This window comes from Pelecanus crispus, chromosome 1 (genome assembly GCF_030463565.1).
Source record: "Pelecanus crispus isolate bPelCri1 chromosome 1, bPelCri1.pri, whole genome shotgun sequence".
Lineage (NCBI taxonomy): Eukaryota > Metazoa > Chordata > Aves > Pelecaniformes > Pelecanidae > Pelecanus > Pelecanus crispus.
Window position 1 is genome coordinate 188,288,788 of NC_134643.1, and position 27,204 is coordinate 188,315,991.

At 36.9% G+C, this 27,204-nt stretch overlaps 1 protein-coding gene across 1 annotated transcript in view; it reads left to right on the plus strand.

Annotated features, from left to right (window-relative positions):
* The window catches only part of DIAPH3 (diaphanous related formin 3), a 277,409-nt gene that overhangs the window by 61,444 nt on the left and 188,761 nt on the right, over nt 1–27,204 (plus strand). Inside the window, exons 10-17 of the mRNA XM_075727918.1 lie at nt 11,592–11,702; nt 12,127–12,245; nt 12,396–12,512; nt 13,744–13,862; nt 14,061–14,125; nt 14,729–14,833; nt 17,131–17,466; nt 18,432–18,546. Of these exons, the coding sequence (XP_075584033.1) occupies nt 11,592–11,702; nt 12,127–12,245; nt 12,396–12,512; nt 13,744–13,862; nt 14,061–14,125; nt 14,729–14,833; nt 17,131–17,466; nt 18,432–18,546 (1,087 nt within the window). The remainder of the gene's footprint in view (nt 1–11,591; nt 11,703–12,126; nt 12,246–12,395; nt 12,513–13,743; nt 13,863–14,060; nt 14,126–14,728; nt 14,834–17,130; nt 17,467–18,431; nt 18,547–27,204) is intronic.

The following is a 27,204-nucleotide window of genomic DNA, read 5'->3' on the forward strand; positions in this document are numbered from 1 at the left end:
CCTAGGTACTTGCGCATACGATCCCACACACCCTGCCACTCATAACTATCCAGCCTTGGGGTAGATCTCTGGATGGTATTTTTAAACTGCTTACTGACCTTTATCAAAACGGAAACAACATTCCCAAGAATTATCAATAGAAGTATCTTAACTGCCCAGGGGTGTTCAAGATACAGGAAAGTTGTTGTAATGAAGGAGGAAACATCATAGAAGAAAGCAGCAAAGGTGCCATTCTGTATTTCCTCCACAACAAGCCTCTCAGAGTAAGAAGTATAATTGCTAACTCTCTCTATAAGATAGTACCCGAAGTACAGTAGTGACTTCTGTATGAAACCCAAATACCAAAGAATGCTCAAGGTCAGGGTTTTGATAAGGAGCCTCCCAAGCAAAAGATCATGAATCACTGCAGAGCATAGCACACTACACAAACTGACAGCAAGCTTTAACGCGTGCTGCAAAAAAAAGAACATGGTGCAGATCAGAAGAACTAATATCGTGACCGGCAACTGTTAACAGACTCCTTAATACACTCTGATTAATCTGTTGTTATCTCAAACCCTTCGAGCCCCACGTTGGGCGCCAAAAAGGACTGTCGTGGTTTAGCCCCAGCCAGCAACTAAGCACCACGCAGCCGCTCGCTCACTCCCCCTACCCCGATGGGATGGGGGAGAGAATTGGAGGAGTAAGAGTGAGAAACACTCCTGGGTTGAGATAAGAACAGTTTAATAATTGAAATAAAGTAAAATAGTAATGCTAATAGTAACAGTATAATAATGATAATAATAATAATGATACACGAAGCAAGTGATGCACAATGCAATTGCTCACCACCCGCCGACCGATACCCAGACAGTTCCCGAGCAGCGATCGCTGCTCCCCGGCCACCCCCCCCCAGTTTATATACTGAGCATGACGTCATATGGTATGGAATAGCCCTTTGGTCAGTTTGCATCAACTATTCTGGCTGTGCCCCCTCCCAGTTTCTTGTGCGCCTGGCAGAGCATGGGAAGCTGAAAAAGTCCTTGACTAGCATAAGCAGTACTCAGCAACAACTAAAAACATTAGCGTGTTATCAACATTCTTCTCCTACTAAATCCAAAACACAGCACTATGCCTGCTGCTAGGAAGAAAATTAACTCTATCCCAGCCGAAACCAGGACACTATGCAAGGAAAAAGCTGCTCTGAGCTACTGAGATGTACCTGACATTTTCCACCAGAAAAGGACCAGGTATATTCTGTCTGGTCTCCAACTGGGGAAAATGCAAGTTTAAAGTACAGACTTTTGAATCCTCAGAAAATACATCCTGTACCTTGATAGACATTACCGGTTAGAATCACAGAGGACTAGAATTTCAAGCTGTAACTTCTTACTTAGCAGAATGTATCTGATCTCATTGGTCTAGTTCCTCATGGAGGAAAGCATTCAGAATTTTGACATTCCAGGTGAACTGTGTCATCATCCATGCAAAGTTCTTCCCTACCAAAAATAATGTTTGTTCATCTGTCAAGATATGCCTATCTCTTAGATAAACATGCAAAATCAAGTATTGTAGATTTCCCTACCATGTGGCAACAGGGTGTTAAAAGCATTCCAGATGGAATATACTTGCAGACCCAAAAGCCCTCAGAAAACTAACATGGTGGACTATACTTAGCTGCAGTTCTTTAGAGATGAAGAAGGGAAGGAAGCATCTAACCAGACCGCCAGGTAAAGTGAAATATTTGCTCTTGGCTTTTCCCTGAAGAAAGGAAAGTGCCTCTACATGCTTTCACTGCATGCCCGTTGTAAACAGCAGGATACTCTCAAGATGTAATTGCTGTTTGGGTTAGAGGTGCCCTTCAGGAAAGAGTACTTAGAAATTGCAGTCCTCAGCACCACAACAAAATTTTAGAAGGTACACCAGAGAGCTGTGTATTACCATATGTCTTTTGCTGTTAGAGCCTGAAATAATTTCACTTATTCAGGCATCTTCTCAAGGGCAGACTGACAAACTACTTCCACCTACAGAATATACAACTCTTCATGAATTGGTTTTAGATACCATTTGTCCAGAATGTTTTGCTCACAGTTTCGCTCACAGTGAATTCTGCCTTCCTAGGAAGTTAATTTGCCTATCTTCACTAAATACTTCACTCATACTACCTCAGCAGAAGTACCTCTTCATTTATTGAAGCTGAGACATCTTTTTTTGATATGGACACAGGTTTCCCATGTTGTGCCCATGGCTGAAAATTCAAAAAGCTGCCAGTCTTGTTTACAGAATCTTATCCAAGGTAATTGAGTGTAAAAGAATGCAGTTAGGGCCCACTCATCTGGAGTGCAAGTAGTGACTGATTGTTCTGTGTTCCAAGAGTTGACATTTATAGAGCTGTCAACTGGAGCATCACAGGCATTTTACTTAAGAGTTACATACTTTGAGAATTGTCAAGGAACGATGTTACATTTGGGATAATTGTTCTTCAATTTTTGCTTAATTAGGAACATTGAAGACAAATAATTATGAGTGGATACTCCTTGGAATTGTGTGTAGTATGAAAGCACGTAGAGACAAGCACTTGAAGAAAAGAATTACTTATCTGTAGCTTCCTTTCTCCCTTAAAAAGTTCTTTCAACTCTTTGGTCTCTGTTTTCTCTTTGGTCTGACCCTTTAGTAGCAGCATTAGAAAATGGACAGTCTCTTTTTGTGGAAGAAATTACCATATCTGTTATTTCTACTGCATTTCTTTGATCTAGCCACACTCTAGAAGCAGGTAACAAACTCATTGTTTGACTATTGTTAGATCTGAAGTCAGTAGTGCTTTCTGGTAATTGAGTAATTCTAAATACCAATCTGTATTTGAATGTTCAGAATTTTTTAAGCATGTTGTTAAACAGATTTAGCACTACCGTAAGATGAGAAAGTCATAATCTGGTATTTCTAAACAAATCATGTACCTCTATCTTTTTAATTAAAAAAAACCCCAAACCCAAACATGACAGACTACTTTTTGTTTTTTCTGAGCCATTTTTGTGGTTGAGACTTTCTTCCCAAACAAATAGGCACAGATGGAAGTAAAATATCAGACTTATTTAAAACTTTGTAGATTGGGAACAAATGAGCTTCCTAAGTAAGTGGCAGATCTTTCTTTTTAGCAATGTAAGAAGCTGAATAGGATTTAGTCTGCAAGTAAGCCAACACACCAAGCATTTGAGCTAGATATCTAAACTGTCTTGTAACCAGTGGAAATCCAAGGTGCAATTTAGTTGCCCACGTGTGAACTTCAAATGTCATTTCAGATGCCTTTGTAGATATGACACGGTACCTTTAGGAGATTCCTACCCTTCTGGATTGGCATTTAGAATAGAATCATAGAATCGTTTAGGTTGGAAAAGACCTTTAAGATCATCCAGTCCAACCATTAACCTACACTACCAAGTCTACTCTAAGCCAATCAAGGATAGACTAGACTAAACCATGTCCCAAAGTGCCACATCTACCCGTTTTTTGAACACTTGCAGGGATGGTGACTCCACCACCTCTCTGGGCAGCCTGTTCCAATTCTTGACCACCCTTTCTGTAAAGAAATTTTTCCTAATATCCAACCTAAACCTCCCCTGGTGCAGCTTAAGCCCATTTCCTCTCGTCCTATCACTAACTACTTGGGAGAAGAGACCAACACCCACCTCACTACAACCTCCTTTCAGGTAGTTGTAGAGAGCGATAAGGTCTCCCCTCAACCTCCTCTTCTCCAGGCTAAACAACCCCAGTTTCCTCAGCCGCTCCTCATAAGACCTGTGCTCTAGACCCTTCACCAGCCTTGTTGCCCTTCTCTGGACATGCTCCAGCACCTCAATGTCCTTCTTGTAGTGAGGGGGCCAAAACAGTATTCCAGGTGCGGCCTTACCAGTGCCGAGTACAGGGGAACAACCACTTCCCTGCTCCTGCTGGCCACACTATTCCTGATACAAGCCAGGATGCTGTTGGCCTTCTTGGCCACCTGGGCACACTGCTGGCTCATGTTCAGCCGGCTGTCTATCAACACCCCCAGGTCCTTTTCGGCCAGGCAGCTTTCCAGCCACTCTTCCCCAAGCCTGTAGCGTTGCATGGGGTTGTTGTGACCCAGGTGCAGGACCTGGCACTTGGCCATGTTGAACCTCATACAGTTGGCCTCGGCCCATTGGTCCAGCCTGTCCAGATCCCTCTGCAGGGCCATCCTACCCTCGAGCAGATCGACACTCCCACCCAGTTTGGTGTCATCTGCAAACTTACTGAGGGTGCACTCAATCCCCTCATCCAGATCGTTGATAAGGATATTAAAGAAGACTGGCCCCAAAACAGAGCCCTGGGGAACACCACTCGTGACCGGCTACCAACTCGACTTCAACTCCATTTACCACAACCCTCTGGGCTCAGCCACCCAACCAGTTTTTTACCCAGCAAAGACTATGCCCATCCAAGCCATGAGCTGCCAGCTTCCCAAGGAGAATATTGTGGGAGATGGTGTCAAAAGCTTTGCTAAAGTCCAGGTAAATGACATCCACAGCCTTTCCATCATCTACTAGGCGGGTCACCGGGTCGTAGAAGGAGATCAGGTTGGTCAAGCAGGACCTGCCTTTCATGAACCCATGCTGGCTGGTCCTGATCCCCTGGTTGACCTGCACTTGCCTGTTGAGTGCACTCAAGATGAACCTCTCCATAATCTTTCCCAGCACCAGATGGGACACACTAAAGCAGCTGTAATGGTACTGTCTATATATGATGTGTTAATGTTTAAGCTGATGAATTGGGTCCCTAGTCAGTAAAGACAATGGATCCTAGAGTGCCCTGGTCACTCCATGTGTGTCATAAAGAAGATGTTTTAGAATCTAGAATCTTAAAGACAAGCTTTAAAGAAGCATCTAGTAGGCTACTGATTAACAATAATGGCAATTCAGCTATGCTTATAGCTACATATAGATATCTGTCTACATACAGGCATCTAAATGCAGGTATCTGGAGCTTGAACTGTGTTGTCTTGGAAAACTCTGGAGATTTCTGTTTGATTTATTCCTGTGCCTTATGCAAACACTAACTGAACAAAGCTTGTTACTTTTTTAAATTGACTTACTGTCAAACAGGGGAATATTAATATATTGGTATTCGAACTCCAAAGGTTATGATAGCAAAAAGTTTCTTTACTCTTGAATCTTCCCTGGATTATTGGTTAAAACTGCCTTTTAATAAGCCAGTCAGATGCTGTTCATCAAGATTGGGAGGGGTATTTTTCTTTCTCTTGCTTTTGGCATATTCTCCCAAAACCTGACTTTCCAGACTGCAGTGTTACTACAATTTTCACAAGCTTGTATCTCTTCTTGATAGAATTTAATACATTTTTTCTTTACAGGTATTAGGTGCGCTAAACACATCTATCTTGCTGCAGTCTACTTCTAAGTGAATGAACGAATTTTAAATTTTTGTGACCATGTGTGATTTAAGTATTATATGTTAACTGCTAGATATTGAATGATAGTTTTATTTGGAGCATGTTTCAAATGTTTGTGATCTAGTAAGAGGTTCTCGCTGTTGTCTTTATCATTAGTCTTTTAAAATTTTTTAAATTTTTTTTTTTAAGTTTTTGTGAATTTTTGTGAATTATTCAAAGGTAGATGTCTAAGCAATGCCTTGCTTAGACTTGTGTTTGCTTCCTCTTGTATAACCTTTTCTCATTCTGTAGACTTTTGTTTGGAACTTTCACTATTACTTTGTTTTTGTATTCCTATAGAAATGGTTTGCTAATACAATCCAGAAGATCTTTATCTTGTTTATTCCAGGAAGGCTGAAGTATGTTCTGGTTATGAACTGCAATCAGATTCCCACTTGATGGAATTTGACTAAAGTACTAGAATAACTACTTCTTACTGATGTATTTCTTGCTTTTCATTGTCCTATCTTGTCTCTGTTCTATTTGAATAGCACATGTGCAGATGTACCTTGTTGATTTGGCAAATTAAAAGAAAATACCTTTTTTTTGACAGCAATTACATCTGTAGACATCCTTTAATCTAAATTGCATTGCTATCTCAAAGATAAAACTGTAGTTTGCTCTTGATCAGGATTTTCACAGTAGCGTACTTTGTTCAGTCTCTGCCTCTTCATTGATAGTTTAAATCAAGTGTGATAAATGCCGATTCCTTGCTTAGCAGTCCATTCACATAGTTTTGCATGAAAATATACTGTGTTTTAAACTGCTGTTAATAATGACAAAGGTTCCAATTCTGATGTAATCAAACAACACAGAGTTTGACTTCATTTGAAGTGTAAATGTAACCTTGCAGTATTGTACTTTATCACTGACTGTATGATAGTGATGTCCAATGAAGTCTACAATCATTGAAATGCCTCACTGATATTAACAGGAGTATAGGTGTTGACGGCATCTGTCAATGTACTGAATTACTGGTTTTGAATGTCAGAGCTAACTGAATCAAGAAAATGCAATTGAATGAAAGACGGTACTCCAGAGAGATGAATCAGTGATGGTACAACAGGTTTTAACTAAGCAAGCTCAGAATTAGGGGAAGTAAAAATTTTCGTCATGGCTGCTGAAGAAAAATAAAAATACTGATGGAATGGATGGTTTGATAAAGTGGACCCATACCTAAACAAATACAAAAAGTTTTAAGAATAAAGAATACAGCCCATGCTTAGATAATAAGAGAATATATTCTGTTGCACTAAAGTTTAGCTTCATTTATGCATTTAGCTCATTAGCCTTCATTTTCTACCATTTGTGGCATCCAAATTGCAGACGAGGCTGATCTGATTCTCCACCACGTTGTGACACAGCAACTTGTGCAGTTTGTGGGCCTAAGGAATACACCTTATATTCAAAGCCAAGAATTTGTTGTTAGTCTAAATGAGGTCTTAATGTCTAATCAAATTCCTCTTAGCAGTGCTAACACATGTCTCTGCTCACATCCCATGCCTCTACTTTTCTATGCTGCATTTTATTTAGGGTTATATTGCTATCTGCCAGTTATAGAAATATATGTAACAGTAAACTTTGTGCCACAAACTTGTACAAGGCTAAGCAAAATCTGAAACTAGTGGGGTTGTAGTCATTCTGTTACTAGACAAATCCTGTTGCAGCTAAATAAGCCCAAGCAGAGCTCCAGGCAGGCAAGCCAAGTCTCGATAAAGCCTGACAAGTCTGGAAGCATGTGGTGTTAGCTTAATACAAAGCCTGTATCCTGTTACTAGAAAAAATAACTGGGCTGCAAGGCCACATGTTCTGAACAAGATTTTAAAGGACATGACAGACAAATATTGACTATGACGAGCTTTTTCAGCGTCCAAAAATAGTTGGTTGTGCAACAGGAGAGTCCTAATTTCTTCTCTCTTGGGTGCTGTTGAGACAATTATTGGAAGGTTTTATTCAGTCCACTTTTCAAAAGTGGACTGGGCACCTGAGGTGGTTTTCAAAATTTTTTTTATTGATATGTGGGGTTTGGATGCAGGTAAGTCTAAGGATTTTCTTACTTTTTTTTTATCTTTTGGTATTTGTAGTTTCCTTTTTTGGGGTTAGTACCACTTTTTGTTACCTAGTGTAGAGTAAAGCTTTGGCAGTAACAAACAAATATTACAATAACTCTTAGAAACAGTACATGCACAGAAACAGGCTTCAGGATTAATACAAAGGTTTTGTTTGGATTTATTTGAAGAAAATGAATGATAAATTAAATAAGTCATATTTTTTCTTTAGGTCTCTAAAATACTGTAGACATATGTACAGAATTTTATTGCATAAAATTAGGGAAATAACAGATTTCAGGGAGGAGAAGTGTCATAAGAACAGTTCTGACAGGCACTACAGAGATGAAGAATCCTCCGTGACAGTTAAAGCCCCAAATTGTTATCAGTTTAGCAGCTTTCCAAGTGGGTTGTTCAGAGAAGAGTAACTGAGGATTGTTTCTTATTTATAACTTTAAAGAAGCCCCAAATTTGAAAGATCTTTATCACGGGAACATATTTTATTTAAGACAGAATGGTCAAGGTTGTGGTCCTGTTACCGATACTCCTATTTAACTGAGTTCTTTTAAAATTGACTGCTAGTAACGTAGTGCCACTACCTTTCTGAAAGCAAACACACCACAGGTATATTCCTCTTTAATATGTGTAGGGTTTTTTATTGTTACTCATCAAGTGATGGTGTAATTGATCTCACTGTAAAGAATATGGAAAAAGTACATGAACAGGCTTTCATTGACTTGCAGTTTATAGCCTTATATGTGGTTGACTTTTTATTTTATTAATATTTTTGTTAATATTTTACATTACACACTTTGCTAGCATAAAATAAAAAGATGGACTTACAACGAGAAAAAAAGTAGCAAGGAAACATTACTTCAATAAACATTAATACAGGCAAATAATTTTTGAGCCTTAAAAGCTTTTTTTAAAAAAAGACACTTCTAAACATTAAATGTAATACTATTTTGTAGTATTTTGGAATTTGGCTACTTACCATACGGTTTTCTAAATTTTTCTAAACAGTTTTGACATTTTACAAACTTTTTTTTATTTTTTTAAGTCCACACTTAGTCCTATAAGAGCATTCTTGCCGGCTCCTTGAGCCTTTCAAAGAACTTCTGCGGGTTTGTGAAACAGGATTTTGCTTTATAAAGCCACGTTGCAATTATCCATACTGTTCATTTATTCATGTTGCATTTTTTTTAATGTTACTCATTAATTTTGTTCTCTGTTATACTTTCAATATAGGCTTTTCAAGACTTTGACACAGTCTCCCACAGCATTCTCTTAGAGAAGCTGTGGGCTCATGGCTTAGACAGGTGTACTCTTTGCTAGGTAAAAAACTGGCTGGATGGCCGAGCCCAGAGAGGTGTGGTGAATGGGGTTAAGTCCAGTTGGTGACTGGTGGTCCCAAGCGGTGTTGTAGTGAGGTGGGTGTTGGTCTCTTCTCCCAAGTAACTAGTGATAGGACAAGAGGAAACGACCTCAAGTTGCATCAGGGGAGGATTAGAGTGGATATTAGGAAAAATTTCTTCACGGAAAGAGTAGTCAAGCATTGGAACAGGCTGCCCAGAGCGGTGGTGGAGTCACCATCCCTGGAGGCATTCAAAAAACAGGTAGATGTGGCACTTTGGGACATGGTTTAGTAGGCATGGTGGTGTCGGGTTGACAGTTGGACTAGAAGATCTTGGAGATCCTTTCCAACCTTAATGATTCTATTCAAGTTTTACTTTCATTACAAAATAATGCTGCCAGGAAACATGAAATAAATTGTTACTCTACCCTTAATTGGCTTAGTGGTGGACTTGGTAGTGTGAGGTTAATGGTTGGACTGGATAATCTTAAAGGTCTTTTCCAACCTAAACAATTCTATTATTCTCTAATATGTTTGCATTGTAGAAAAGTCAAGCTTACCAGTCTGTAGTTGTCCAGATCTTCCCGAAAATATCCTTGTAAATTTTAATATAATTTCTGCCATCTTCCTTTTCTTGGATGTCAACATGCTTTTCAGTAAGAACTTACATGCAATAGCAAGTACTGAAGTTACTGTGTCCTCAATTTTCTTCAAAACTTTTGGGTGAATTCTCTTTTGTGACTTCTCACTGTTGGCTTTGTTTTGTAAGTTCTTCTGCAAACCCCTGAACCTGTTTGTGTCTCTGTTAGACTTTGGGCACTCCTTTCGCACACCAGTAGAACATTTTATGAACTCTTGCTGTGGTCTTTGTTTTCTTTGCATAGCCCTTTCACTGTGATCTTTTACTGACCCTACAGATTCTCTCATTGTCTTCCTTCTTTTGTTATCTTCGAGGAAGAAGATGTATTAATCAGAGATGCTTTTTGCAAGTTGTCCCTCAAACCCTTTTTTCCTCCGGTTTGTGGTTTTGTTTTGTTCGATCAGCTAAAGTTTTGGTATTTCCCCTCTCTCCCAAATTGTGTTGTTTTAATTTGTTTAGATGTTGTAACTTCAAAAATTATTATCTAAGACTGGACTAAGTTACAGAAGTCTATCTTAACATTTTTATGCACTTGATTTCACTCTCTCCAAGTGACTCCAGCTACCATTGTTTATGGGATTGGGTGGAGAATGCCTGATGCTTAATTGGGTCATTCTAACAGTTGGACCCTAACAACCCGCTGGAGCTCACAGTCTGCTTGACTTGATTTTCTCAACAGGTTCACAGCTCTCATGTTGATTAACAGGTTGTTTACACTTGTTACATCTCTGTTCTTATAACTAAGCTATTCCCTTCTCCTATAGTGTTAACTAAAGTTCATCTACGTATGTTAACAGTGATGTCAAGTAGGATGAAATTATGCTGACTGCCATGCACCCCCATAACAGTTCAGCTAAAATAATGTATAAAACTACTTTCATACTTATATTCCTTGCAGTAGGCTAAATGTAGGATCATGGTTGTAGTCTGTGTTATCATGATGTGTCATCATCTTAGCGTGTTCCTCTTGGAAACCTAATGACTGCTGTTGTTTCTTACAGTCTGTATCAAAGTAGCTTGGCCATCCAGTACTTCTGGTGGCCATATGTAAATTCAGTACTTAGAATTATACGTACTTTGAAGATGACTGATACAGTATGTTCCCAGTATCTCCTTTTGCCTGACCACGGCATAATACATCATCATCTTCTAGACAATAAAAGGCCTTACAACAGAGGAAGTATTTGAACCAGGTTGCTTTACCTGTTTACATAGTATGTTATACCAGAAGACATAGCCTAATTGACTTGTGCTTTTAAAAACCCCTTAAAATGCTGGTAACAGATGAATAACATACTTCTGTGCATTGAAGCAAGGTAAGCAAACAACAAAGAGGGTGAAAAAAGGAAATAATGGCTGACATCATGCTTATTTATGATTACTGATAAGTTGCCATTGTCCTGAAGGGTTGTGAATCTGGACAGTGAATTCCTCCTGCTCCTGGCTATGGGTTTTCAAGATGAATCTCTTGATTCTTCAGAAGAGAGACTACTCGCTAGTTAACCACAGACTGATAACAGGCATCATAGTTGACCTGATGCTTGCTTTTGAGCTGAAGTACTGGTTCCCATGAAGTATTCTATGACACTCAGTATGTTTAAAGAGGGAAGATTTTTAAAAAGAACGGGGAAAAAAAAACCATTCTGTTCTTCAGGCTTGGTTTAGTTTAATCAGCATTCTGTCTTTTAATATGTTTTCCATTGTTCACACAGACTTTAGCCTTTATTAGTTCTATTATGTCATTAACTTTTTATATGTTTGTATAGATAAATGTATATTTACATTGATTTTTAAATATTGAGAATTATGCTTATCAAGGTATTTACTATCTGCTAAAGTAAATTTACAAAAGGAACTTCCTGCTTCTATAAAATGAAAAAATTCAATGGAGAGAGAAAATACTTCATTTTTATGGAAACTTGTGAACTAGTGTTTAGTATTTATAGCTCATGTGGCTGATAAGAAATCTAAGTATCTTAATTATAAGATTGCAGTAGAGTGATAGACATGATGTAGTGTCTTAATTAGTAGTTCGTTATGTCTTTTTGACTGTGATGCATATTGAAATCTAAGAAATAAAATAGTTTAATATTTCCTCTGTTATAGGTAGCTTGCATGCAGCTCATCAATGCTCTCGTTACATCTCCTGATGATTTGGATTTTAGGCTTCACATCAGAAATGAATTTATGCGCAGTGGATTGAAAGAGATATTGCCAGTAAGCGTCTTGTAGTCTCTCTTTGCAATATTATTTAAATTACTGGACTATTTGAGCTTGAGAGGGGGAATGGGAGAACACGTTCTAATAAATTATTCTCAAAGGCATTTTATTAAGTCTGGGCATGAGCAGTTAGATATGAGAATCAGTCTTAAAATAAGAATGAAAAGGTGACGTGTGCTCTCTGAACTTTATGCTGATTCCTCAGCATTTTAGGACTTTGATTTAGAACGTGACAGATTTGTGCAGACACTTGTATATCCAGGCTGAAGCCATGTTTACCTTTTGAGTATTTAACTTAACTCATGTGTTCTTGTAATTTTAAACTTTAAAATAACATAGACTTATGAAAGTTATTAGATAAGTTTTATTTACATATAGAAATGCTAATTTTGCAAGCCTTTCTACTGTTTCTTCTTTGCAGCAATTGAAATGTATAAAGAATGAAGCACTAGATATTCAGCTGAAAGTGTTCAACGAGCATAAGGAAGAAGACATGATCGAATTCTCTCATCGTTTAGAAGATATTAGATCTGAACTAGAATATCCTTTTGATATCAGCAACAGAAACATGAACAAAATAAAGTGTATAATGGACATTTTTCTGGTATAATTTCTGTTTGAAAACAGTTATCAGTCAACATTTGACTGAAATATTTTTTTCCTTGCTGTTGCTCTCCTTAACACTTTTACTGAAGTAAATGATGTTTACAACATGGTGTGGAATACAGTTAAGGACACCAGCGCTGAAGGATATTTCCTTTCTATTCTCCAACATCTTTTGCTGATAAGAAATGATTATTTTATACGGTATGCTTAATGCTATGTTAAATGTTAATTATTGATTTTGTTGTCGTTTAGTCATTAATAGAGTATTTCTTCCATAAATTTAATGATCAATATAGTTTAGTCTTTTTCTGTGTGGATTGCAATTTGTAAGTATTCCTTTGTGAACTCACGTTTAAAAGTATCAGCTTTGAATAAGAATGCCATCTATATGTTTTTGTCTCTTCTGCTTAGGACACAATTTTATACATAAATATAGAAAACTATTTTTGTTGATATCTGAACCTTATTGGCTGAAAGTATAAGCGATCAGGACAGGTCTCTTAATTGGTTATAAATTATGGTAGTAGCATTGTAATTTTGTGGTGTATTTGAGTCAAAGGGCAAAACCAAGTGCGCACAGAAGTGCACTTCATACAGAAATCTGAACATATGCTTAATTTAGAGTAACTTTTGGTTGGGAATTGAGTATTCTCAATATACCTTATAGGTCAGCATGAACGTGTTAGTGTCTCTTGGAAAATTTGTTATATAAATTACAGGAAAATAGTTAAAATCTTAGATGTTTGAAGCTGCCAAATACTTTCCTTTCTAAAATCTGCCTGTGTTGTTTTTGAGGAAACACTGGAGGAACCAGATATGAACTGAACAGGGAAGAGGGAAGCTGTCTGTTTTCTGCATAGCGTTCTTCATAACCTTGCATTTCAGGCAAGGTCTAGCACGGATGTACCCTTAAAGGTTAAGAGTGCTTGCCTGATACGGGTACATCCATGCTAGACCTCTTCCACCTGAATTCAAAGCTTGCGTGTTCTGGGCAAGTGACCCAGCTGTTATATCCTCTGGCCTTTGAGAACAAGGTGCTTTTCATTCCTCTTACTGAAGCATGGCTGCAATGCATCCATAGTTACAAAAGTCACAAAAGCAGAAGGGATCAAGCTGAAGGAAGAGCCTTCTCTTTACTGGGAGGAAGCAGGAGGGTATCCTTCCTTCCTGTATTTCACAGGGGGAGAGATGCAGAGTTACAATGTAAGAATTGTTTATCTTTAGGTCCACTGTATTTTCAGACTTTGTGCAAACTGTTTTTGTGTAATAAGCTGCCAGATGTATTTGCCCTTTGAGGCTTTTGGGGTTTGTATCTACCCTTCCATGGAAATAAGTCAGCCCAAATCTTTTGACCTTACTGTGTTCATAGACAAGGTTTTAAGTATATGTTAATAAATAAATTTGTTGTAAAAGAACGCATCTCTGTCTTTAGTCCACAGTATTTCAAATTAATTGAAGAGTGTGTGTCCCAGATAGTGTTACATCGAAGTGGAACAGACCCAGATTTCACCTATCGTAAAAGATTAGATATAGATTTCAGCCACTTAGTAGGTAAGTACTACGTTTGGAAGTGATTACAGTATTATACTTCTTCATATGTTCCAAAAACCAAGTTAAGAGTTGTATGTGTGATTAAGAATCTTGTGTTACCTTATGTGATCTACTTAGTAAATACAATAAATTAGTAGGCTTTCTTTGTGATTTTGTTGTGATGGAATATGTGCAAGTGTGTTTGTTTATTTTTTCAAGATACTTGTGTAGATAAAGCAAGATTAGAAGAATGTGAAGAGAGGGCTTCTGAACTTTCCAGAAAAGTAAGTAATTTTTAAGTTATGTGATCATCAGATGGACACAGGGGATTACCTAATAGCTTCATGAATGGTGTAACTGAACGTGGCATAGTTTTTAACTTCAAATTACTATTAGTTCTGTGTTTACGTGGGAATTTGGATGTTTCTTGTGGGCTAGGAAGCAGAGAAAAGTAGTGTAAAGTAGTTAACCTTAATTGAGAGGTTTTCTACTATGTATTTTAAGGTTTCATGTACAAATTTCCAAAAAATCAACTGAATACTTAATTTGAACAGTTATCAGTTCCTTTAAGATAAACAGTGGCAGCATAAGAGATGACTCATCTGTATCTACAGACTCTGTATTACTGTACATCAATTTTTTCAGCTACTCTGTCTAATTCCAACTTAAAATACATTAAGTACTTTATACCATTTCATATAGCAAAGACTTGTAGTGGTAATAGAGATGGTACTTACAGTCAGTGGATACATGGAAGTTAGACTAGCAGATATGTTGTATGCGTCCTTAGTGTTGTTAACACATGAGTTTTAACAGACATAAAAAGAAAAGTTGTAAACTAAAGACACTATGCAGAACTGACTAGTATGAATTTTTTTTTTTCTTAGTTTGAAAAAGATTTTGTAGTTCATCAGGAGACACAGGCCCTACTGCAAAAAAAAGAAGAAAGAATCAATGAACTTGAAGCAGAATTACAAGCTTTTAGATCACAGGTATAAGACAGTTTAAATGAATGTATGAAGTATTGTTTTTGAAAGGGACTTCATTTTGCATCTCTTGCAGATTCTGATAGTACAGTTGAAGGCTTTTTCAAAGAGTCCTTGTTATCAGTTATTATTGACTGTTAGTTTCCTTTATTTCTGTTTTATACAAAGAATTGTAGTGTGACATTAATTAGCTGTTTGAGTTCCCAGATGATCCTTTTTGTGCCTGAGCTCTGTTAATTAAACTAATTTCTTATATTTCATTTGGGTTTTGCTTTCAGTGTCATATATTTCCAAAGTAATTAACCACATAGGGTAATAAGTCTTATGCTTTAGATTAGCATTCATCACTGTGATCTTTATCCCTCCACAGGAAATTATTCATTATGCAGTTTGCTTTGCTGAAGCCTTACCATGGATATCCAGCAGTGAAAGAAAGAACCTGTGGCTGGATAAGAACATTTCCTGATAAATTTTCAATTTTCAAGCATAAATATATATTTTAAAATGTGATGGAGAGGAATAGTGCAGATATTTGAGAATAATACTTGAGTTAACTTGTATCTGCTTCAGCTCTAAAATCTGTTTAAGAGACTGTGTGACCAAGTGATTTTTTTCCTGTGTCTTATTTCCTGGAATAAGAAGCACAGTCTAAAAATGCTTAAAGACAGACAACACTGGGAAGATATGCATATAGGAAGGTGATAAAATACATGTTTTGATCATAGAGGGTTTTTTATGCTTTTGAGCTTGTTTAATTTTCTTAGTGAGGAAAATTAGTTTAGCTCTGCTTTGGTCTGTTTAAAAATGTTGTTCTAATTCAGGTTTCTGGTCAGAATTAACTGTTAATGTCAAAGTCAAACAGGCTTTAAAAAAAGCAATTAGGAAAATTGTTGCGTTCTAAAAAAAATAATTTTAGTGAGACCTGTATGTCATTCATTATGAAAGTTTTCATGTGTGTATCTTGAAAACATACTTAAATACATTTTATCAGTGAAATAGGTTTTCTCTCCTATTTTACTTTTTCTCTTGTTCACTGTATTAAATATAACTTTTTTTAATGTGCTGACAGTGAGCACAACATACTATGCTTACTAATTATCATACCATGAATTATCCCACTGTTAATTGGATACTTGGAATGTTTTGTAAATATCAAGTGATTGATATTTACTGCAACTTAGTACTCTTAAATCCATCTTAAGAGGAATCTTTGGTTTCCGTATGGCATCAGTTGCTACTTAGCATGGCTATTTTCACCTCTTATGACTATTTTTCTCCTGGTCTTGTTCCTTTACTCTTTTGTTGTATTTGGTATTTGTTCATGTATTTGTTTTCATTATTAGAGTCTAATTGTTCAGTGTCTACTTGTCAGTGTAAACAATGCTTATGTTCAGAAATGCGAAACAAGAATACTGTTGTGCATGTATTTATTTGTATTTATTGATATGCAGCTATTTCCTTTTAAAAATATTAAGTCCTTTGCTTATTGTATTTCCCTCCATTTTTTAAAAATAAAATAGACGGTTTCAGCTCATAATTATCAGTTGAAAAGTTGATTAATACTATCACCAGTAGATAAATATTTCTTATTTATTCTTTTGTTGTTTTTGTCAGGTACCTATTTATTAATGTTTGAAGGCCTATGATAGAAGTTCTTCAAATAGTAGAAATAAATATATTTTTTTAGACTTACTAAAGTGCTAATAAGCTTACCTAGATACAGTATAGATGTCCTTACTATATAGAATAAGAAGTCAGTGTGTAAGGCAGCTGTATTTTTTGGGAAGGATTTTATTTTTCATCATAACTTTGTGCTTTCAGTTCTGTAGAATAAGAATGCTCCTATATTGGAAAATGTCTGTATTTTCAACAGAATTACTAATGTCTTCAGATTCTATTATGTCCTTGGAATGTTTCTCTGTGAGCTGTAGGATAAGTACAAACACTAGAGACTAGGATGTCGGGTTTTTTTATTTGAGCTAAACCATGGTAGTCAAATAAAATTTCATCAAGATACCTATCAGACCCTTCTTAGATCGTGATCAGTGAGTGGAATATAGCATTTCAGTTTATCATTTTTGGTGCGCACCCCCTGGTCTGAATGTCCGCTTCAGATGTTGAGACTTCCAATTACGAAATCAAAAGCATGTTGGTCTCATTATAATTCATATTTGATTGTTCTGTACAAGAAAAATGGCACTGTCTTTCAATTGGCTTGCTGGATTTAATCTATGAACTATGATTGTTATGGCATTTTGTTGATAAAAAAATATGAAACTGAATAAGAATATTTTCCTTACCAGTATGGCTCCCTGCCACCTGGTTTTCTACCATCAACACGTGGAGATGCGTCTGTCATTCCACTGGAAGCTGCAGGACCACATCAGCTGCCGCCACCACCTCCTCCACCGCTGCCTTCTAATGGAGCAATTCCACCACCACCACCTCCCCCTCCTCCACCACCACTTTTGAATGGCTTGGGAATTCCTCTGGCTTTTGGTGGTGCTCCTCCACCACCACCTCTACCAGGCCTGCCTGGAGCACAGTGGTCTCCACCTTCATGTACTTTGCCATTTGGAATGAAGCCTAAAAAAGAATTCAGACCTGAGGTTACCATGAAAAGACTCAACTGGTCCAAGGTAGTACTGATTACAGGCATACACTTGATGTAAAATCTTACATAGAGCCTCGGGTAAATAGACTGTCAGGAGTAAGACTGTATAGAGCAATTGATACAGTAGTTAAAATTGTGTAAGATATGAATACTTTCTGCCTTTAGTTTTCATTGTTTCTGAAAACTGTGTTTCACTGACTCATGAATCATCTGGGCAAGTATCTGTTGACTTTCTGAGATGCCTGGAAAAGTAATTTCTGGTCTAGAATAATACAGCCTTGATACCAGCGTGCTTCCTGGGTCCTACTGTGCCTTGTCTTTTAGCAAACTGTTTATATTGGATCAGTCACTGCAGTGTACTGATAGCTATAAGGTTTCCAAACAAGTGTCTTGCATCTATCTAGCCTGGACTGTGGGAAGAAGCATTGCAGGTCACTGCATTTGTCCTTAGTACCAATGTACTTACGTAAATTTAATGGTTGAAAAACTACAGAGTCTGTTTATTCTTTCTCTTCTCCATTGTGACAGGATCAATTATACCAGGACTATCAACCTACTGAGTTTTGGAAACTGTAATTATTTAGACCAAAATAAGTCACTAAAAAGATTTTCAGGGCTTTATGAAGCAATCAAAGCTACAGTCTAAAAAATAAGGTATTTAATATCTAGTTAAACCAGCTGTGTTCAGACTATTTAAAGTTTGCACAAGTTTTAAATCTAGAGGAAATATAATTTGCTACATTTAGGCCTTGGATAAAAGAGTATGTTGTCTGTATTGCTTTGTATTGTTAGAATCAATTTGTTCAAAAGCACTTCCTGTAAGCACTTATCTTCAATCAGAAATATATTAACAATTTTAAAGATGAATTATGTACCAAAAGTTCATGTTTTACTGACCTCTTAAGTATTCCATTTGCTTTAGACTCTGCGGAGCACAGTCTCTGCATAGTAGCAAAATTAATAAAACTTTGTTTTATCTCTTACTTGTAGATCAGGCCTCAGGAAATGACAGAATCCTGTTTTTGGGTTAAAGCAGAAGAGGAGAAGTACGAGAATGCTGACATACTTTGCAAATTGGAACTTACCTTTTGTTGTCAGAAAAGGGGTAAGTAATTGATTGTTTTAATTTTCAGCTTTTATAGATATCTTTAAAATTCTTGGGGCTTAAATACTGTGTGAAAAAGTTCAGAATGGAACATTAATGTTCTGGTTTTTAAGTGGAATGTGAGAAGAAAAAAGTTGAAAATCCCAAACTATATAAAGCAGTAATATTGAACTATTTTACTTAAGGGGTGACAAAAATTGTGTGACCTATAAGGAAAACCTTACCAAAAAAACCCCAAGAAATGCTTCCGGATAATACAGACTTTCATTCAGTCAAGTTTGAAAAAATATTTATAAAATTTTGTCAGAATACCTTAATAAAGTACTGTGACCTAATTTAGAGTCCAGAAGATGATGTGTTTACCCTCGGAATGCATATGATGACTAATGTGTTTTGGTTTCATGAAGGAGGAAAGTCTTTTAATGAAATTTTTTACTTTCTGATAAACCTGTAACAACATTGATCTCCTTTTGATATTTTGCTTAGCTTATTCAGCTTTTAAAGCCTTGAGGAAGAGCAAAATATTTAAAAGTATTCCTGGCTTTAAACCTTTTCTCCCTTTGTGGAAGTAAGTCGTCTCACTAGTAGTTTAGGGTGTTCTGCCCCTTATATAAAATGTCTATATTTCCACTGTTATTTCTTGACATTCCCCTCTGTCCCCTCCTTGCTTGGTATCAGAGACTTAATACTTTGGGGCAGCCAAAGGGGTAAAATGATTAATTCCTTTTCAAATTTAAAATTTCTTTTTAGTTTGTTTTTTACAAATTTCACTTTGATATTTTTATTTAATGTAGTGCATGGCATTCTCAAGTTTCTCTCTCTTTTTTTTTTTTTTTTTTGGTATGCTTTTGTATTATCCTTTTTTTTTTTTTTACCATAACCAAGAACTTTATTCTGCTTTTGTCAAAGCAGGGTTTTTATAGAATCATAGAATCGTTTAGGTTAGAAAAGATCTTTAAGATCATCCAGTCCGACCATTAACCTAACACTACCAAGTCAACCACTAAACCAATTAAGGGTAGAGGAGCAACCCCACGCCTCCTGGCTTGGTGGCTGGATCATTTATAATGAAAGTAAAAGCTAGGAATCATTAAGATTGGAAAGGACCTCTAAGATCATCAGTCCAACCATCAACCCAACACCACCATGCCTACTAAACCATGTCCCAAAGTGCCACAGCCACACATTTTTTGAACTCTTCCAGGGATGGTGACTCCACCACCTCTCTGGGCAGCCTGTTCCAATGCTTGACAACCCTTTCTGTAAAGAAATTTTTCCTAATATCCAATCTAAACCTCCCCTGGCACAACTTGAGGACATTTCCTCTCGTCCTATCACTTTTTACTTGGGAGAAGAGACCAACACCCACCTCACTACAACCTCCTTTCAGGTAGTTGTAGAGAGCGATAAGGTCTCCCCTCAGCCTCCCTTTCTCCAGGCTAAACAACCCCAGTTTCCTCAGCCACTCCTCATAAGACTTGTGCTCTACACCCTTCACCAGCTTCGTTGCCCTTCTCTGAACACGCTCCAGCACCTCAATGTCCTTCTTGTAGTGAGGGGCCCAAAACTGGACACAGTATTCCAGGTGCGGCCTCACCAGCGCCGAGTACAGGGGAACAACCACCTACCTGTTCCTGCTGGCCACACTATTCCTGATACAAGGCAGGATGCTATTGGCCTTCTTGGCCCCTTGGGCACACTGCTGGCTCATGCTCTAGCAGTATTTCTACTGACTTGAGTATTACAGTTTATTACTGTTGATACTTAATAATATTAAGTATGTTATACAAAGATAAAAAGGCAAGAAAACCTCACAGACCATAGATGCTTTTGCTTGAATCTATTAAAATAAGTCTAAAAGGTAATTGTGGTGCCTTTATAATGTTAGGAGAATTCCCCAAAATGTTCCCTGAATTAATAGGTTGGAAGTTTTAAAAGCCACTGGAGGAAATACTGTTTCCTGTGTGTAATTAAACAGTAAAATTTGGGAGACAAGATGATGTTCAGGCCAAACATGTTAATGGTTCAGAAGAGGATTGTGAATCTCCACAGACAGTGAGAACATTAGAGTTAACAAGATTAACATCCCTTCAAAGTTTAACTGAATGGAGTGAATACATTGTTCTGACAAAACCTCATAGAAGAGAGTTACTGAATCTACAGTTGAAACATCAGTGAAGTATAGTCTTGTACCAAATGGGGGGGCAATTAAAAGGATATAGCCTGCAAGAACAAATTTTTTTTGTTTGTTTGTTTAACAGGTGGAGCTTCCTGCTTAATCTTTTTTTTTTTCCCTAAGTTTTGAAATCTCTCTCATCTCACATGGGTGATATAAGTGTGCTGTCATGTTAATTTTTCAAGGGGGGTGGAGACACTAAAGATTTTATTTGGAACAGCAAATAGGTGTCTAAAGGGCAACATGGAACTAAATTTCATCTTTGTTCAACCGAGTAGTTTACAGAAATTTGCATGAATGCTTAAACACCTAAGTAGACAGCACCAGGCATCTTGGTGTCTCTTAGGAGCATGAATTCTAGTATAAAAGACAGCAAAGTAACTGCTTTTGTTCTCATGACTATGGAGGGAGGGGATGCTTCTTTGAGGCTTATACATAACTTATTGCTCATAATAAAACTTGCCAAAGAAATTGGAGACACTCAGTTTTCTTCACTTCTCAGTCTTGAAGAGATTTAACACCATCCTTTCTAAAGTAGAATCAGGAAGCTATTCACTAGACTCAATTTGGGAATAGTCCTTGACTATTTCTAAAGCTTGTCTTTAAAACCAGAAAGACAAGATGCTGAAAATTATTCTGTACCCAAATGACAGCATGCAAAGAATGAGCTGGTTTCCATTCTGCTGAAGGGTCTGCTTATGCACTCTTTTCATTGAAGTCATTGTGTAAGAAGAGGTATCTAGTTGTGGAAGCAGGGACCAGAATGTTCAATGATGCTTTAAGTTAATTTTATTCTGATTAAATACAATCAGATTGAAGTACTCAAATGTTCAGTTGCTGCATTTTGCCAGCTGATGTGCCAAAAGTATTTCAATGTTGATCCAGAAGAGGAAGTCTTATGTGTATGTAAATAATCCTCTGAGGAATTTCCACTAGAGAAAGGAATGCAGAACAGTATAGAATATACTGTTTATTTGAACAGATTTGAAGCTTTAGCAGATGTTTGTATAGAAGTTATAAATGATGTTGATTCTGAATGGGTATTGAAGGAATTGAAGTAACTGAAGATGTTATGGAGGTATGAAAGAAACATTACTCCAAGAATAAAAAAGTAAAAGAGAATCTAGCTTGAGAGAGAAGGAAAAAAATTGAGTAGTAACATAGAGCAAAGACTATACATGGAGAAAAAAATCACTCTTATTGTCGATGTTCTTCAATCATGGAATTACCTAATTTGGAAGGGACCTCTGGAGGTCACCTGGTCCAATCACCTTTGTAAAAGGATAGTCAGCATAGTTCATGTTGCCTGGGGCTATGTCCAGCTGAGTTTGAGATATCCCTAAAGAAGGAGATGTGTGGATGGACAACCTGTTCCTGTGTTTGTCGCCATTGTGGTGAATTTTTTTTCATAATATCTTCTTGGAATAGTTCGTTGCAACTTGTCTCTGCCTCTTTCTCGTTGTGTACTTCCAAGAAGAATCTGTTTCCCTCTTATATGTAGCCTTCTGTTAGGTAGTTTGAGACAGTAGTAAGAGTTCTCTTGCCCTTTATCCTTCTCAAGACTGACAGCTCTCTCAGCCTTTTTGTCTGCATTTTATGTTTCAGCCTTCTAATCATCTTGATGGTTTTCTGCTGTACTCATTCCAATAGATCTATATTTTTCTTGAAGTGGGGAGTACCAAACTGAAAAAGTACTTCAGATACTTCTCCCTGAGAGAGAAGGGGAGTAGAGGGAAATAATCACTTCTTTGACTGGTAATTTACTGGAGGAAATGTTTTCACTGTGCTGTTTGTTTAATAATAATAGTGATAGTGATGGTGGTAATGGTGAGTCCATGTAAAGGACTATGGATGGTATATGGTATTTTCTCTTCATTCTTTTACTTGTTATAAAGCTGGTTTTGTCACTTTCCAGAAATTGAACCATTTTTTGAAAGCAGTGTGTTTTATAAGAGTTAAAACTTTGAGCTGGAAACAAGAGAAATATTGAAGCATCATTTGCAGATGGTATTCTTGTAGCAACTTACTGAAGACAAAGGATTATTTATTGACTCAGAATTTATTCTTGTCTCAGAATAAATTTGTAATCTTAAAGAAATCTAAGGTTTTATATATGAAAGAAGTAGGAAGGGCATAATGGAAAACCAACTTCTTTGTCATAAAACCATATAGATTAACTGCTACACAGGGAATGTGGGAGGAGAATATTAGTTCAGAATCTGGAAATACAGGTCAGTGTGTAGATGGAATGTTTTCAGTGTGAATACTTGAGGAAAGATTTGATTGTGACTGAAAAGTGTACTTATGTTTAAATATTTGCAAGAAAACATGAGAGTTTATTGTGAGATGCCCCAAGAAACAAAAAACCAAAAGATTCTGGAACCCTCAAATCATTAGCTTTGTGTCAGCATCTAAAAAAATGTAAAGTAAGGAGTGAAATCACTGCCTTAAAGACAGCAGCGTGGAAGTAAGGTATGCTCCATGGCTCTTTCCCTGGCTGGTGGGGGGAGGGTAAAAAAGTAATTGAGGCGTTCTGAAAATAAGATGATGAATGTGAATGGTTTGCATGAATGATCTTTGTTTTTCTGATAACTTTTCTTTTTAAAGTCAAAAAGAAGGATTGGTAAGAAGGATAGTTAGGGACTTGAAAGAGAAAAATAATAAGAAATATCAAGTGTTTAAGATTTATCGGGATTATACTCATGGTTGCAGATCAATGAAGAAAATCTGTGAAAAGCCTTTTTGGCAACAGTGGTATCAAAGGAATCTCTTAATATAATTCTTTGAAAACATTAAGCTGAATATGTGACTTAAAGTTTACTGGTATGTGAAATACTGAGCAGCAGAGCTGGAGCCAATCTTATATGTGCTTTTATATTATCTTAAGCCTAAAAGATAACATGAACAAAGAAAAATGCTCTTTATCGAATGACAACCACTTTCTAATAGATGTGTTGGAAGCCTGATGGAAGGAGAATAATCACTGGTGTATGATGTTAATATGCTGCCATCTTTGCTGGAATGATTAGACGGGCAGGGGAGTGGCAGCTTGCATAAAGGTAGCATGAAATGTAGCAGCATGAAAATCTTGGGGGGGGAAAAGAAGCCTACCATCCGAAATCTTGTGAATGGAAATTCTTTCTAATAATATAATATTATACTGTATTAATAGCTCTCGGATCAGATGATGTTTGTGATGAGAAAATGTTAAGTGAGATTAGAGAAGGTGCAAATTTCGTGGCAGTAAAGTGGGAGATTTAACTACCTGCATATGGGTTGAATCGATTCCTCATCAGGATGTTACAAGAAGATAAAAGCTTTGGATGCAACAAATTACTGTTTCCAATATTCCTGTAACCAGTGTGAAAGGGAGCTGTTCTGGGAATGGGCTTGAGTCATGCACAGGACCTAGCAGGTCAGAATAAGAGAGGAGGAGGGAATGATCACTATCTTAATGCTGTACATTGGAGAGAACAGTTGAAGTAAATCTATTATACAGGTATTCAACTTCAGGATAGGGAACTGAATGAAAGAGGCAGATGGTCAAGCAAGCAAGATACTCATGCCTACTAGCAACCCAGAAGCTATTCTGAATATGCCATCTTAAAGATTTGAATAAACTTTGTACTGTAATTCAGAAAACTAAAAGAAAAAAAAAAAAAACCAAGCAACCTAGCCCAACTAAAGCTGTGGGGTAAAAAATGTGTGTGACTCAATAGGCAAGTTAAAGACAGTATCACAGGGAAAAGGATAGCATTAAAAATGTGGAAGGCCTACCCAAATGAAGATAACGGGAAAACTCATTAAATGTACCTAGATAAGTGTAAACAGGACATTCTTCACATACTCTTTTAGAATTCTGAGTTTCCTGCAAAGGATACTTCAGCTGATATTGAAAAGTGTATTTAATTTTTTGAAAATGAAGTTAGCTAGGGAATTGGTGGGACCACTTGGTGACAACTTCAGAAGTTCAGCAGTTTTAAAGAACATTAGACAAATTCAGGGGTAATAGGTCCAAAAGAAAAAGGAAAGGATGTAACATTCCTAGTCTAGTGTTTGCAGGAAGAGGAGCTTCCTCTTTTGGGAAGTGAGGAGAATGAATTATAAGTAGAGATAAGTTGACATAGTGTCTTTTTACGTAACATCTCTTACTGCAGCTCTTGGAGGGAGAGTGCTGGGCTAGGGGGATTGCTGGTCAGACCCAATAGGGCATTTATTAGGTTCTTAATCATGGATATAAAAGTGCCTGTTTGCTTGGAGTAGCTTCAGGCTACTATGTTTAACACTTACAATGCTGAAATAAGGTAAGTTTTTATAGGCAAATGCTTGGCCTTGTCACTTATAGAAAGGAGAAAAGTAATGAAGCACCTATAAGAAATGTACTTTATTTGGGGGGATAATTTGAAGAGTACTGGTGTGGAGAAGATATAACAATAATTTGGTGGAAGTCTGTGAATAAGTGTAATTAACATAGTGAGACTGTAGTGGTTAGGCTTAAAGTGGGATATGTGTTCAGGGTAACTCATGAGAGACCCAGCTACAAGTTGCTTAAAGTCATCCTTTGGGTGCTTGAAGTGGTTTGGCAGAGGTGATTCCAAGACTTAGGAGGTTGTATGGAGTGTACAAGAAAGCAACCTCCAACCAAAAAGAAATCTTTGGAAGCATTTAAATACAAAATGACAATTTGTTTCATGTATGCAAAATGTGAGAAAGGTAGTAGTTTTCTGGAATACATGCTTTATAATAAGTGTGCTGGGTTTATAAATATCCTATTAATAAGTTGATTTGACTTGATCCAACAAATGTTTTTTTTTAACGTAATTGTTATGTTTAAAGTGTTAAAAGTCCAAATGAGGATTAGAAATTGCAGATCAAACATACAAGAAACCACTCCTAAATTCTTCATTATTTTTAACAATATTTAGATAACTGCAGTTAATGGGAAATGGCATGGAAAAATTAGAAATGTACTCTTCTTTCTTTTCTAGATATTAAAGGGAACTGATCTAAACCCGAGAAAGATTGCATGATCTCTCTCTCCTTTTTTTTTTTTTTTGTAACTACTGGGACAGATTTTCACCGTAATCGTATTGGAGATGGCAGTGTCTGATCCCATCACACCAGAGCTCCTGCCAGACTTGATTATTCAGAAATAAAGCACTTCTGTGGGAGTGCTATCTCTGTTGGCACTTATCTTGAAAAGGTCAATATAGTTCTCTCTGCCGGTTTTTTTTTCCTTTTTTTTCTTTTTCTTTTTTTCCCTCCCTTGTATACTTGGTAATAAAAACCATCAAGGCCTAAACTGCTATGGTGCCAACCAAGTCTCAAACATTTTAAACCAGAAAAGAGAGTAAATGCTAGCAAGAAGGTCAAATCAGCAATATGGATTAGTTTAGTGCTGTATTTGACACACCACAACCTACCCAGCATAAGCAATAGAACTTGTGGTCAGCCACCTGAAGGATTAGGTGGAGCCCAGTGTCCTCATACTTTCCTCCTCTGGAGGAGGATTTACACAGAAGTTGAAGGTGGGTTTACACAGAGCTTGCTCCAAACTGTGCTTCTTATAGAATCTTATTATTATAAACCTGAAAGACTGCCAACAATATAGTCTAGTAACTGCTGCTAATAAAATAGCACTGAGTAACTTGAGTTACCTTTTAATGTTATGATTACGAGCTATGTACAAGTAAAGCCTGATACATGTTTAAGTTTGGCTGCCTTGCAGTATCACCCTAACTACCCTAAACCAAAATTATTCTGAAAGATTTTTGCATATAAAATGAAAAAGGAAAAACAAGTTTCTTTCTGAAGAGTGCAGGAGGAAGTTATAGGCATTTACAAGGGACAACAACCAAACACTTTTATAAAGCACAGAAATGTCAACGATATCTTGCAATTTTAATGTCATCTTTCCATCGAAGGAAGAGATGGTATATTTACTGTTGCATCAGTGGTAAATTTATTAGTTGTTTCTATTCTTAACAGATAGAATGATCTCTGCTCTTATCTTATTTAGATATCTATATCAAATATATTTGTTATTTACAGATTGATATATAAGAATCCATTAATTAATATATCCTTGTGGTGGGTTGACGTTGGCCGGCAGCCAGATGCCCACCCAGCCACTCTCTCATAAAATGGAAAAGCTGGTGCATCAAATTAAAGACAGGGAGATCTCTTACCAATTACTGTCACAGGCAAAGCAGACTCAATTTGGGAAAATGAATTTAATTTATCTTAATTTTTTTAATGCCCTACCACAGATAGGACAAACCTTCAGTTGTTCAGAATGTTGAATATACTTAAGGAAGTGGGATGTGAATAACTCCTAAAACATGATTTTCATATTGAGATAACCCCACAAATATGTGGCAAACCAAAAGTGGAAAACCTGAGGAGGGCATTAACATACTAATGGTTGGAATAATCTGACAATAGCATTTATTTTGTAGTTGGTTTCTTTTTGGAGATATAAA